The sequence below is a fragment of the Loxodonta africana genome, chromosome 12, assembly GCF_030014295.1.
Source record: "Loxodonta africana isolate mLoxAfr1 chromosome 12, mLoxAfr1.hap2, whole genome shotgun sequence".
Lineage (NCBI taxonomy): Eukaryota > Metazoa > Chordata > Mammalia > Proboscidea > Elephantidae > Loxodonta > Loxodonta africana.
The window spans coordinates 91179566-91193325 of record NC_087353.1 but is presented as its reverse complement, the minus strand read 5'-3'; the positions used below and the strand labels follow the sequence as shown (position 1 = coordinate 91193325).

General features: G+C 48.1%; 1 protein-coding gene across 2 annotated transcripts in view; it reads left to right on the top strand.

The window, feature by feature from the left end:
* The first annotated feature begins 2452 nt into the window (after nucleotides 1-2452).
* The window catches only part of PRKAR1B (protein kinase cAMP-dependent type I regulatory subunit beta), a 146679-nt gene continuing 135371 nt past the window's right edge, over nucleotides 2453-13760 (top strand). Inside the window, exons 1-2 of one of the 2 annotated variants that reach the window (XM_064295934.1) lie at nucleotides 2453-2505; nucleotides 4209-4407. In XM_064295934.1, the coding sequence (XP_064152004.1) occupies nucleotides 4228-4407 (180 nt within the window). In that variant the 5' untranslated portion in view covers nucleotides 2453-2505; nucleotides 4209-4227. The other variant, XM_023555892.2, reaches the window with a different exon arrangement.

Here is a 13760-nt window from a genome sequence, read left to right as displayed (position 1 = left end):
CTATGTCGGCTGTCATCACATGATGTCCATCTCTCTCCCTGTCTCTTCTTTAATAAGGACACCACTCAGATTGGATTAGGGCCCACCCTACTCCATATTAACTGAACCCTGGTGGCATAGTTCTTAAGTGCTACAGCTGCTAACTAAGGGTCGGCAGTTCGAGCCCACCGGGTGCTCCTTGGAAACTCTGTGGGACAGTTCTACTCTGTTCGGTAAGATTGCTATGAGTTGAAATCGACTCAAGGGCAATGGGTTTGGTTTTTGATAATATCTTCAAAGACCCTATTTCCAAACAAGTCTCATTCACAGGTAGTGGAGTTAGGACTTCATCACATCTTTTTTTAGGGAACAAAATTCAACCCACCACACAGCTCATCTCAACCACAGTGCTCTGCAGCCTCTCCACTGTGGCTTAATGAATGCTCCTGGGTTTGTCTTTTTTTTTTTTTGTACCCCAGAAAATATGGATTAAATTTGTCTCCTTGCCACACGCAGTGGGTAAAGAACCAGGCAGCCACCCGCTCTGCCTGCTTGGTGCCTTCAGCATAGCAGGGAGATGGAAATGAAACAACCAACCTTTTGCAGTTATTATGTGATGAGTGCTATGAAGGAAAGGCACAGGAACCTTGGGTGAGGACTTCAGAGAAGCTGAACCATGTCGAGGTGCGAGGAATTTCCTGCAGAAGTAACACTTAACTTGAACCTTGAAGGGAGGAAAGAATTTGGGGGTGGGTTGCGGTTATGGAAGGAGCCCTGGTGGTGCAATGGTTAAAGCGATCGACTGCTAACCAAAAGGTCTGTGGTTGGAAACCACCAGCGGGCTCCATGGGAGAAAGATGTGGCAGTCTGCTTCTGTAGAGATTTATAGCCTTGGAAATCCTATGGGGTCGCTCTGAGTCAGAATTGACTCCACAGCGGTGGGTTTTTGGGTGGGGATTGTAGGTAGGGTTGGCTCTTTGCAAGCCTCGGTCACTGTGAGCTTGGTCACTTGATGAACTCTAGAATCAGGTTCTGGGGTGAAGGAAGGATCCTCAGAGCTGGGGAATGTGAATGCCTTTGGCTAAAGGTCCCTGGGTGGTGCAGAGCAGCTTGTGTTGGGCTGATAACTGGAAGGGTGGCACCCAGAGGCACCGTGGAAGAAAAGGCCTGGCGCTCTGTTTCTGTGAAGATTACAGCCAAGAAAACCCTATGGAGCAGTCCTACATTGTGGACAGTCAGAATAGGCCGCACGGCACAAGACAACAGTAACAGGCAAGATAACAGATGAGCTGAGGAGAACTTACTGCGATTTACTGGGACATTTGAATTGACAACCCATCACGAAAGCCAGAATGGGTCAAGGTGCAGCAGGTGCCCACCTACCTGTTGACACCAGCGTTGTGGTCCACTGGGTTTGCTCTCCCAGCTCATGGGGGACCTTCTGGCTTTCCTCATGTTGGCCCCTGAGATCCTCCAGTTAGGTTCCCTGGCTGACCTGTGCTCACACACCACCCCCTCTCCATTATCATGGGCCGTTCAGTGGTGTTGGGTGGGGACCCTGGCAGTGGGGGCAAAACAGGAGGTTGAGTCATAGGGACAGTGGTGTTTCCTGAGGCCTGGGCTGTAGGTTAGGTTCCCACCGCCAGTATGTCCCCGAGGGGCTCCTCCCAGGCCCCAGAGATGGCCTGGACTCCGTGGATGGCGGGGAGAAAATCTGAGGACTACCCTGCCTTGCCCACTGGGGCATCTGGGTGAAACGGGCACCCTTAACCAAGAAAGGAAATCAGCTCACTTCACCCGGGGGCGTCCTCGGCACTGGCCACCCCTCTGGCCCCCAGTGACAGACCCTGGAGGGTGGGCACACTGGCCTGCACCTATAGACAACGCCAGGGGAGCCGCTGTCGGAATGCCGGGAGCGCAGAGGGTGGGGTGGCGATCGCAAGGTTCTGGGAGGTGGCGGGAAAGCGGCAGGAGGAGTTGTAGTAAAGGTGGTGGGCTGCTCGTGAGTGGCGCCTCAGTGACTCTGTCTGTTCAGTGAGAGGCCTGTCCAGGCTGTGCGTCCGCGAGCCCCGGGGGCCAGGTCCCCAGCGGAGCACCTCAGCGGCGCACGGACGGTGGAGGGCGACCAGGGGCAGGGAGAGGAGGCCGGGGTGGAGGGTATGGAGACAAGGGGGAGAGAAGCGGGGGAGGGGAGAGAGGGGACGGGAGGCCCACTGGGGAGGGGGGCTCGGCGGGGGCGGGGCAGGGGGTCCGCAGGACGGGGGAGGCCGGGCCGGGGTGGGGGGAGGCCCGCGGGGCGGGAAAGCGGGAGTGGAGGGAGGTCCGCGGGGACGCGAGGCGGAGGGGGGTCCGGGGCCCCGAGGCCAGAGCAGGGGGATGTCCGCGGGGGCGGTGCCGGCGCGGAGGGGGCGGCCCCTGGCGGCGCGGGACCAATCGCAGCCGCCCGGCCTCCACCCACTCGGCTCCAGCCGGCCGCCCCGCCCGCCGTCCCCGCGCCGCAGCCGCCTCCGGCCTCCGTGCATCCAGGTACGCCCGGGGCTGGGGGGCCGGGGTCTGCGGCGGGACCCCTGGCCTCGGTGGGAGGCTGGACCCCTGGGCCAGGCCCCAGGGAGGCCCCCCGCAAGACGCGGAGGAAATGACAGAAAAACGTCTCCCGCCCCCTGTGGGGACGCGGGGTCTGAGGTGGAAGCCAGCCCGGGGAGGGACCGGCGGCTGCGGCCCCATCGAGCCCCAGCGGGGGCGTCCCGGCCCCGGTGCCCCCTTCCTGGTCCTTGGGGGGTGACCTGACTCTGGTGTCACCCCTGCTGGTAGCCCCGGGGAGGGCCCAGCGCCCCATCCTGGTCCTTGGGGGGGCGTCCGACCCTGGCGCCACCCCTGGGAGGGCCAGGAGCCCCCATCCTGATCCCTGGGGGTGTGCTGGACTAGTGGCCCCCACCCCCGCCGCGTCGCCTCCTCTCCCGGTCCCTCCGGCTTGAGCCCCCTGCCGGTGCAGAGGCCAGGGGCGAAGCGTCATGTCCCTGAGTGAGTGAGTGAGTGAGTGAGTGGGTGGGTGGGTAGGTGGGTGGGGCGGGCCGCGGTCGAGGGAACTCGCGGAGTCGCCCTTCCTGTAGCCTCGGCGGTCGGGGTGGGGGTGGGGGGCTCGGTCCTGCCCCGGCGGGGGCACATTCTGTGACCCGGCTCATTGTGATTTAACGCCTGCGTTGGGGACGCAGACAGCGTCGCTTAGAGCTCGGCCCAGCTCCTGCCATTGTTCTCGGTTTTCCACCCTTCAAGAAGGCCCCTCAGCTGGTTTTTAGTTTTTGTCCCATTTTCTTTTTGACTGTACAACAGGTCAGCACGAACCTGTGACAGCATCTCTCTGACCTCCTCCCCCCGCTGATATCTCCTGGATAATTCCTACGGGTGGGTCCGCGGGTCGTGCCTGTATTCCTCTTCAGCATTGTCCTGGGCTCCCCATTCCTTGCACTCCCTAATTTCTTTCCTCCTTCTCAGAGAAACAGAAGGGGTTTTCTAAATCACCTGCAAATACTGTTTGAACCGCTTACATTTCTACACAGATAAGGCTTTCGTAGTGATTGTTATATATTAGGAGTACCTAACCAAAGGGTTGGCAGTTCAAACCCACCCAGAGGCCCTCAACCATTGAAAACCCCATGGAGCACAGTTCTATTCTGACACAGGTGGAGTTGCCATAAGTCAGAATTGACTCCGCAGCAGCTGGTTTGGTTTTTGATTTCATACTTAACTAGTCCAGGGCTTTGAACTGGTTCATTCCAGTTCCAACCCCTGCTGAGAATTTGCATTTCTACCCAAGATATACTGAATCAGAATCTACATTTTAACAAGATCCCCAGGTGATTCTTAGGTGTAATAAATTTTGAGAACCACTGCTCTACCAGTGGTTCTCAAAATTGTCCTTTACCAGCAGTATTAGCATCTTCTGGAAACTTGTTCGAAATGCAAATTCTCAGCAAGGGCTGGAACTGAAATGAACCGGTTCGAAGGCCTGTTAACCACTCATTTAGGCCTACGAAATGTAAGATTTTTGACAGGTACAAAACAGAATATTTTCTTCCATGTCACGCCGTTCCTTTGACAGGACCACGAACAATAACCTTTGCAATATATACATTTATAAAACCTGGGAGTGCTGCCCAGGCCTCCCCTGGGTTAGCTCATTCTCAGGCCTTACCATCTGTGTTTTCCTCTCCTGCCGTTTTCTTAAACAGGAAGAAAGAAGATTTTCTGATGATGGCTTCTCCGTCCCCTTGGCTCTCCGAGGAGGATGAGAGTCTCAAAGGCTGTGAACTGTATGTTCATAAGCACAGCATCCAGCAGGTGCTCAAAGAATGTATCGTGCACCTCTGCGTCGCCAAGCCGGACCGTCCCATGAAATTCCTGCGGGAATACTTTGAAAAGTTGGAGAAGGTCAGTGGCTTCGACCACCTGGTTTTTCTGTTTGCAGGGGACCTGGATGGGGGGCACATAGTAAAACCCGGTTCCCATCTGTCATTCCATAAGCCAATGTCAAATGCCTCCTTCTCCCTCCAAATGTAGTCCTTGTGAAACTCCCCAGGAGCGCGGGGAGAGAAGCCATTTTGGGGCTGACCCTGCCTTGTTTGGTCTCATGGGGTTCATTCTGGGGTGAGGTCTTCCCAGCCACAGAAATTCCACCTTCTTTTTCTAGATGGCTCAGGGTTTCCAGCCATCTTCAGAGGTCTCATTGGAGGCAGCACAGGGTTTTAGGTCCAGCTGACTGTTACGGAACTCACTCAGGGGGTGGAGGTGGAGATCAGGTCTAGTTATAGATGCCATTGACTTTTGGGATAAAGCAAAATAGCTCTAATTGCTAAGATTGAAGGTTGGCGTCCACGTCAAGCTGTGTCTGAAACTTTGCAGACACTAGGAGAAGAAATTCTGCCCCTCTGAAATTTTTTACGTGTGTGTATGTGGGGACAAGCACATGCCTATTCTATCCCTTCTCTTCTAAGGAGAGAGAGCCCTCCTCCCCCCTGCACAATTCATTTCTCTGTGAATGAGATCTGTCACTCTCCTTCCTGGCCTCCTGCTTCCGGGTTCTTCTTGTGGCTGGAAAACCGATTTTGGAACATCAGCTCTGCTGAGGACCTTGTCAGGGTCCCCACTCTTGCTCCCTACCCCTGACTCTCCTTGGGTATCATCTAAGGTTCATTCCTTCTCTTGGTCCTTTTACCACAACTTATTTTTTACGTATCCCTTGTCCCTGTCTCATGGGGACGGAATGGGAATCTGGTAAACCAATTCATGCTAAGGTCTGTTTTTAAGCACCTATGAGATCCAAGGTCTCCAGACAGTGATGTTTATTATACTTTTGGCAGGGGCCTTCCATAGTCACATAGCCCTAATCTAAAGAACTGAATTTTTTTCTTCCATTAAAAAACATTTTAAGGTAATGCATGCTTAGTAAAGAAAATTTGAAAAGTTCAGAAGTAGAAAGAAGAAATAAAAATCATCTGTTGTCCTTTTTGCCTATTTTCCTCCTCGTGCATCGTGTGTGTGTTTTAAAACATGTTGTAATCATGTTGTAGATGCAGTTTTACGTTTTGTACTTTTCATTTACTATATACTCTTCATAGATCTCACTTTAAGTAGCTGCATAATGTTTCAATGAGACAATATACTAAGGTTTTCTCAACCTTTTCCTCATCGATTAGACCGTTGAGTTGTTTCCACTTTAATATTAAAAATGATGTCATACTAACATATTTGTATGTAGATTTTTTTTTTTCTGTATGTGGTATTCCTTGTTTAGGAGAGTCTTTCGAAAGTGGACTTACTGGGTCAAATCTACAGACATTTTTATAAATCTTGTTGGCATTGCCAGAGAGCTTTCCAAAATGGCGGCATCAATTTACGTCCCCACCAGCAGAGTGTGATTGTTGGTTTATTCAGCCTAGCCAGCTCTGGCTGTTTCATTTAAAAAAGTTTTTTTCAGTAGATAGGTGAAAATGGTCATGTGGCCTTGATTCATCTTTCTTTGGTTAATTATGAGGTCAGTTATTTAGGAGGAATGTTCCATTGGGGGAATTCCAGTTACCAAGAACATGTGCTTCTGTTTTCTGCACCTTTGAAAGAGGAGAATCAGGCTGGTGACAATGCATCCTTTTCCATATCAAAGCATAACTTCATTAAAAATGGAGTTACTTAAATTGGTTTGTTAACAAATGAGTTCTAGCCAGGTAATGAATGAGCAGAAATTGACTTGATGTCACCTAACAACAGCAATGACACTGAGTCTCACAGGATGTGAGCTGTAGGCACGACTGGAGTCAGGGGACCTTTTAGGGGGCCTGAGGCCAGGTGAAGGCAAGACCAATGAGAACACAGTAATGGTTCTCAACTGGGTACATTTTGCCTCCTGGGGACGTTTGGCAATAGCTGGAGACATTTTTGATTGTTACAATTGGGAGAGGGTACTATTATCATTTGGTGGGTGCAGGCCAGGGATGCTGCTAAAGACACTGCAATGTACAAGGCAGTCCCCCACAACCAAGAATTGTCTGGTCCCCAAATCTCTATCGTGCCAAGGTTGAGAAATCCTACAACAGAGAGAAGGCAATGAGCCTAAGATCACCAGGGCATAGAATGGGCAGGATGTAGTAACAGCAAGGATTTGAAGAGACAGGGGTTGGAAGTTGGGGTGATGCCTGGGAGATAAGGAGGACCCAGGAGGAAGCAGTTTGGACGGCCTGACGCATATGAGCTCTGGGCTCTCTGGGCCACCTAGGTAGAGACACACAGTAGGAGGTTGCTGGAGACCAGGCGCAGAGGTGTCCCAGCCAGAGAACAGAAGAGGGAGACAGATGAAGGCTGTACAGGTGTCTAAGCCAGAGATGATGGGGCTGTTCCAGGATGGAGCGTGGAGATGGGGCAACGTGGTCAGGCTGGGCCAGTGGGGCCATTTGTCTTGTGACCACAAATGGTGGAGCCGTTTGTCTTGGACATGGGGTAAGAACAGCAGGGTGGAGTGTGACTCCTGGGGCCTGAGGCTCTGAGTGAGTGGAGGGGCCACTTACCCAGAAGGGAACGGTGGGGAGGGGCAAGGCTGGGTGGGAAATGAAGACTTCTATTCGGACTTGACAGGTTCGAGTTGTCAGGGGGACAGCCCGATATGAGCTTGGAGTGGAGGAGAGGCTGGGCAAGGATATGGGTCTGAGAAGATGAATGGTTCGTGCATTTCCTGGGAGGTGGTTTATTACCTGCCTTTTACAGGTGAGAACTGAAGCTCAAAGAGGTAGGGCGACCTGCCCACACTCCGGTAGTGAGGTAGGCCTCAATTTCAGTCTCGGTTCTAAGTCAAGACTTTTTCTATTATTTTGCAAGAAGAGCACTGCATGGGCCCGTATGTCCTCAGTCACCATCCGCCTTGGCTGCCTTCTCAGGCTGGGGCAGGACGGTCTCACCTATACCCACACTGAAGGAGCAAGCATTGTTAAGTGAAAATAGCCTGGTGCCATTGAGTTGACCCTGATGCATGACAACCCCATGTATTATAGAGTAAAACTGTGCTCCAGAGGCTATAATCTTTATGGAAGCAGATTGCCAGGCCTTTCTTCTGTGGCACCACTGTGTGGGTTTGAACCACTAAACATAGGTTAGCAATCCAGTGCAAACTGTTTGCACCAACCAGGGACCTTAAACTGAAACTAAAAAAAAAAAAACCACTGCTGTCGAGTCGATTCCGACTCATAGTGCCCCTATAGGACAGTAGAACTGCCCGATAGAGTTTCCGAGGAGCACCTGGTAGATTTGAACCACTGATCTTTTGATTAGCACCCATAGCTCTTAACCACTACACCACCAGGGTTTTCTAGGTGAAACTAGCAGGTTACAGAATACTGTCTTTGGTACAATCCTGTTTTTGTCAAAGGTCACGCCAACAATAATGTATCTGTGTGCAAAGAAAGAAATCTGAGGGAGACCCACAAAGTGTCGGCAGTGGTAGTGTCTCGGGAACAAGGCTACAGGTTGTTTCTGCTCCTTTTTTTTTTGGGTAATAGTTGATATGTACAGGCCTGTGGGGAATTTTGTGAAGTCTCTGTAGTTGTATGCGTATTTTTAAAAATTCCTTGTGGTGAAATATATATTAAAAAAAGTTTGCCGCTTTTAAATGTATGACTCAGTGGCATTAATTACATTCACCACGTTGTATAACCATCGCCACTATCTGTTTCCGTAAGTCATAAAAAACCAGGTGCTGTTGAGTGGACTCCAACTCACGGCGACCCCATCTGTATCAGAGTTGACCGGTGCTCCGTAGGGTTTTCAATGGCTGATGTTTTTGGAAGCAGGTTGCCAGGTCATCCTTCCTTGTCTGTCTTAGTCTGGAAGTGCCTCTGAAGCCTGCTCAGCATTATAGCAGCATGCAAGCCACCAGTGACAGACAGGTGGTGGCTACGCATGAGGTGCGTTGGCTAAGAATTGAACCCAGGTCTCCTGAATGGAAGATGGGAATCCTACCGCTGCCGCCACACCAGTTGCCCTGGGGTTGAGTCTGATTCATGGCGACCCCATGTGTGCCAGAGTAGAAACGTGCTCCGTGGGGTTTTCAGTGGCCGATGTTTTGGAAGTAGATCACCAGACCTTTCATGTAGCTCGCCTCCTTTCATTTAGCAGCGAGTACATTAGCTTGTCACACCACCCAGGGATTCTTCCAAAAGTCTTACATCACTTCAAACAGAAGCTCCGTGTCCCTTCAGAAATACCCCCTATTCCCTCTCCTCCCAGCCCCTGGTAACCTCTAATCTACTTTTTGTTTCTATGCATTTTCCTGTTATAGATATTTCATATGACTGAGATCATACAGGAAACCCTGGTGGCGTAGTGGTTATGTGCCAAGGTTGCTAAACAAAAGGTCGGCAGTTTGAATCCACCAGGCGCTCCTTGCAAACTCTATGGGGCAGTTCTACTCTGTCTTATAGGGTCACTATGAGTCAGAGTTGACTCGATGGCAACAGGTATGGGGATCATACAGTATTTGCCCTTTCGTGTTTGGCTTATTTCACTCACCATCAAGTCTTCAAGGTTCATCCATGTCCTAGCATGGATCAAAACTTCATTTTTCTTTATGGCTGAGTAATACTCTGTCTTAGTTAAGTAGCAGTCCCTGAACAGAAATACCACAAGCGAGTGGCTTTAATGAACAGAAATTTATTTTCTCACAGTTTAGGAGGCTGGGAGTCCAAATTCAGGGCACTGGCGTTAGGGGAAGGCTCTTTTTTTGCTCTGGGGGAAGGTCCTTATCTCTTTTCAGCTTCAGTTCCTGGGTTCCTTGGTGATCATGTGGCATGTATCTTCCCCTCTGTGCTTGCTTGCTTAATCTGCTCTTTTATATCTCAAAAGGGTTGATTTAAGACACACCCTATACTAATACTGTCCATTAATATAACAAAGAAAATCCATTCCTAAATGGGATTATAACCAGAGGTTTAGGGGTTAGGAGTTACAATACAAATTTGGGGCAGAGGGGCACAATTCAATCCATAACATACTCCGTTGTATGGATGGACCACATGATACTTATCCAGACATCTGTTGATGGACACGTGGGTTGTTTTCACCTTTTGGCTGTTGTGAATGGTGCTGCTATGAACATTTTGTCCTGCATGCATAATTTTTTATGTGGGTGCATTTTTCTGGGGAGAGTGTCCCTCAGCTTGCATGGGATTCTCAGATGATTCTGAGATCCTCAAATATAAAGTACGTAAGAGAGTCCGAGGACCCCCGGTGGCACAGTGGTTAAGAGCTTGGTTGCTAATCAAAAGGGCAGTAGTTTGAATCCACCAGCTGCTCCTTAGAAACCCTACGCGGGGCAGTTCTACTATGTCCTATAGGGTCACTATGAGTTGGAATCTACTCAAAGGCCACAGGTTTTTTTTTTTTAAGAGAGTCAGAAAATCCCTTGAGGGTCTCATTTCCTGCTGTGTTCTTTTGACCCAGGTGATGTCATAAGGGGTGTGTGGAACCAGGAGACACTGTTGAGTGCACTGGGGCACTGGGTCTTCTGGGACCCAGGGGGGCTGCTTGCCAGGGGAGGGGAGCAGTGGTTGAGGCAGCCCCTTCTCATGGGGCCCGGTCAGGGCGGGGCCAGCCTGGGAAGGAGGGCTTTCCTCAGCCTGGTCACAGCAGGGTGTATATTTGTGAAGCCTTGATAAAGCGCCCTCTGCCTTCCTTACTGGCCAGCAGGAATGTTCCAGTCCTCAGCACCCAGTGGACAGGCCCCGGTGAGTGAGTTCTTTGCCTTGGGCCATTTAAAAGGGTTGGGTTACTCTACGGTGGAGACTCAGGGCAAAAAATTTCCTCATCCACTAGGCAAACACAGCACTGGAGCTTCCCCACCAAGACATGATCTTTCAAAAGATTGTGTAATTACAGTATCATCAATCCTGTCAATAATGAGCTTTGTTATTGAAAAAGATCACCCTACAAAAAATACACCCATTACACTTCGCCTATGTGATAAACTTCCATTTTTCTGAGAACTTTTCTTGCTTTACAGTACACGTACACACAGGTACTTGTAGCATATATGCAGTTTTTGTTTGTTTTTTCTTCCTAGTAACATTTTTATGGCATCTCATGACCATGAAATATTCCATCCCATGGGTGGTGTAATTATTAACTTCTTTCCATTTTGCATATTTAATGGCTTTCTGTTTTTTTTTTCCTTCATAAAATACTTTCATGATAATTGTTTTCGCTGTTAAACAAGTTGGCTCTGACTCATGGTGACCTTGTGTAGAACAGAATGAAACGTTGCCAGGTCCTGTGCTATCTTCATGATCATTAATGAAATGATTTAAAAGAGAAAAGTACATATGCAAATATCTCAGGAAATGAGTTGGAGTATCTGAGTATTTTTATGGTTCTTGAATCATATTATTATTTTGTCCCCTAAAGGGTCTAATGAACTTATGGTTCCCTTAATGTGGGTGACAAAGGAACCCTGGTAGTGCAGTCTTAAAGTGCTTGGCTGCTGACCGAAAGGTGGGCAGTTGGAACCCACTAGCCGCTCTGTGGGAGAAAGATGTGGCAGTCCGCTCCGTATCGATTACAGCCTCGGAAACCCTATGGGGCAGTTCTGCTCAGTTATATGGGGTTGCTATGCGTTGGAGTCATCTCGACAGCAACAGGTAATCTGGGTGATTATTGCTGCTTTCCCAGGTCCCTGCCAGCACTGGCTCTTATGGTGGTGGTTTATTGTGCTTGTTTGATGGGCGTGTGGTTGTTGAAGCTGGCCTTGCTCGTCTTCCTGGTGGCATGGTGCTGTGTTTGCTTTCCTGTAGTCCGTTGGTCAAACAAGATGAGGATCCAGCCTAACACTTGGGCTGTTCATAAACAAGTTTCACGGAAGAAAAAGACCTTGCATTTCACTTTGCAATGGGCACACACTTAGCTATGAAATGGGGAAAACCTAGGCCGACTCTTCCAGGAGACATTTATGGAAGCAAATACTGGGCCATTCAGATAACCAGGCAGGCCATTCCTGAGGGCTGTGGTTGAAACTGGGCTAGCAGATTAGTGTGGTCACTATGTTTTGAGGTTCGGCATGAATTTCCTGGTGACCAGCACTGTATATACCGTTATGTTAGCAGACAGAGGCATACTTATTTATTTATTTTTGTTAGGTGTGTATTCTTTTAGTTTTCGTTTTTGTTCTAAGTATACGTAATAACATTTGAAAAATAAAAATAATCGTCAAAAAGTATCTCTAAAACCACAAAGATAATACATCTGATGTTCCTTTTGGAGCGTTCAGAATATAAATCATTTAAAAATATATATCCTTACTAAGAAAGCCTTCCATAAGCTCTGTCTAGGTCAGGCCAATCCAAACAGTGAGAACAAAGGGTTAAAGAGGAACAATTTTAGTTATGTTAATATATTTTTTTAATAATATTGTGCTTTTGGTGAAAGTTTACACAGTAGATTAGGTTCCCACTCAGCAATTTCTACACAGATTGTTCAGAGACATAGATTACCTTCTTCACAATGTGTGAACATTCTCATTATTTCCTTTCTGGTTGTTCCGTTTCCAGTAATCTAGTTTCCCTGTCCCCTTACCGTCTCATCTCTTGTTTTAAAGTAATTGTTGACCACTTGGTGTCATATAGATGATTTTTTAAAAGGAGCACAATATTCATGGTTGATGTCCATTATTTTGTAAGCCAGTCTGTTATTTACCTAAAAGGTGACTTCAGGTGCTAGCTTTGGTTCAAGGTTTAAAGAACATCTAAGGACAGTAGTCTTGGGAAGTCCTCTGGCCTCAACCAGTTGAGTAAGTCTGGATTTTTTAAGAAGTTGAAGTTCTTTTCCACATTCTTCTCCCGTCCTATCAGGATCCATCTATTGTAGCCCTGATAAGAACAATCAGTAATAGTAGCCGGGCACCATCTAGTTCTCCTGGTCTCAGGGTGAATGAGGCTGTGGCTCGTGTATGCCCTGTAGACTAGTTTATTCTCTGAGTCTTTGGCTTCCTTCTTTCTCTTTTGCTCCAGATGAGACCGATAGGTGTATCTTAGATGGCTGCCCAGAAATTGCTCACTAAACTAGAACGTAGAGCGTAACTTTATGAACTGTATTATGTCAATTGACCAAGTTGTTCCACAAGACTATGGTCCTAAGTCTTCAAACCCAGAAAACGAATCCTGCAACGTGTTTAACTTTGTCTAAAAAGTATCCATAACTGTGCTTCCTATGTGTTTTATTGTGTACATGAGTATACATGTATGCACACATATTCATGCATATACATATACCTGTTACCTGTTGCTGTCGAGTCAATTCTGACTCCTAGTGACTGTATAAGATAGAGTAGAGCTGCCCCATAGAGTTTCCAAGGAGTGGCTGGTGGACTTGAACTGCTGATCTTTTGGTTATCAGCTGAGCTCTTAACCACTGCACCACCAGGGTTCTGTATACATATACATACACCTATATATACTCCTATATATATTCTCAAGAATAGGTTTGACTCATTGAACACTAATGACCAAAGACCAGATGAGTGGTGGGATGACATCAAGGACATCATACATGAACAAAGTAAAAGGTCATTAAAGAGACAGGAAAGAAAGAAGACCAAAAGGGATGTCAGAAGAGACTCTGAAACTTGCTCTTGAATGTAGAGTAGCTAAAGTGAGCGGAAGAAATGATGAAGTAAAAACTGAACAGAAGATTTCAAAGGGGGCCTTGAAAAGACAGTGTAAAGCATTGTAATGAAACGTGCAAAGACCTGGAGTTAGAAAACCAAAAGGGAAGAACATGCTCGACATTTCTCAAATTGAAAGAATTGAAGAAAAAATTCAAGCCTCAGGTAGTAATACTGAAGGATTCTATGGGCAAAATATTGAACAATGCAGGAAACTTCAAAAGAAGATGGAAGGAGTACACCGAGCCATGGTACCAAAAAGAATTGGTTGACGTTCAGCCATTTCAGGAGGTGGCATATGATCAAGAACTGATGGTATTGAAGGAAGAAGTCCAAGCTGCACTGAAGGCATTGGCGAAAAACAAGGCTCCAGGAACTGACGAATACCAATTGAGATGTTTCAGCAAATGGATGCAGCACTGGAAGTGCTCACTTGTCTATGCCAATAAATTTGGAAGACAGCTACCTGACCAACTGACTGAAAGAGATGCATATTTATGTCTATTTCAAAGAAAGGTGATCCAACTGAATGTGGAAATTATCGAACAACATCATATGCAAGTAAAATTTTGCTGAAGATAATTCAAAAACG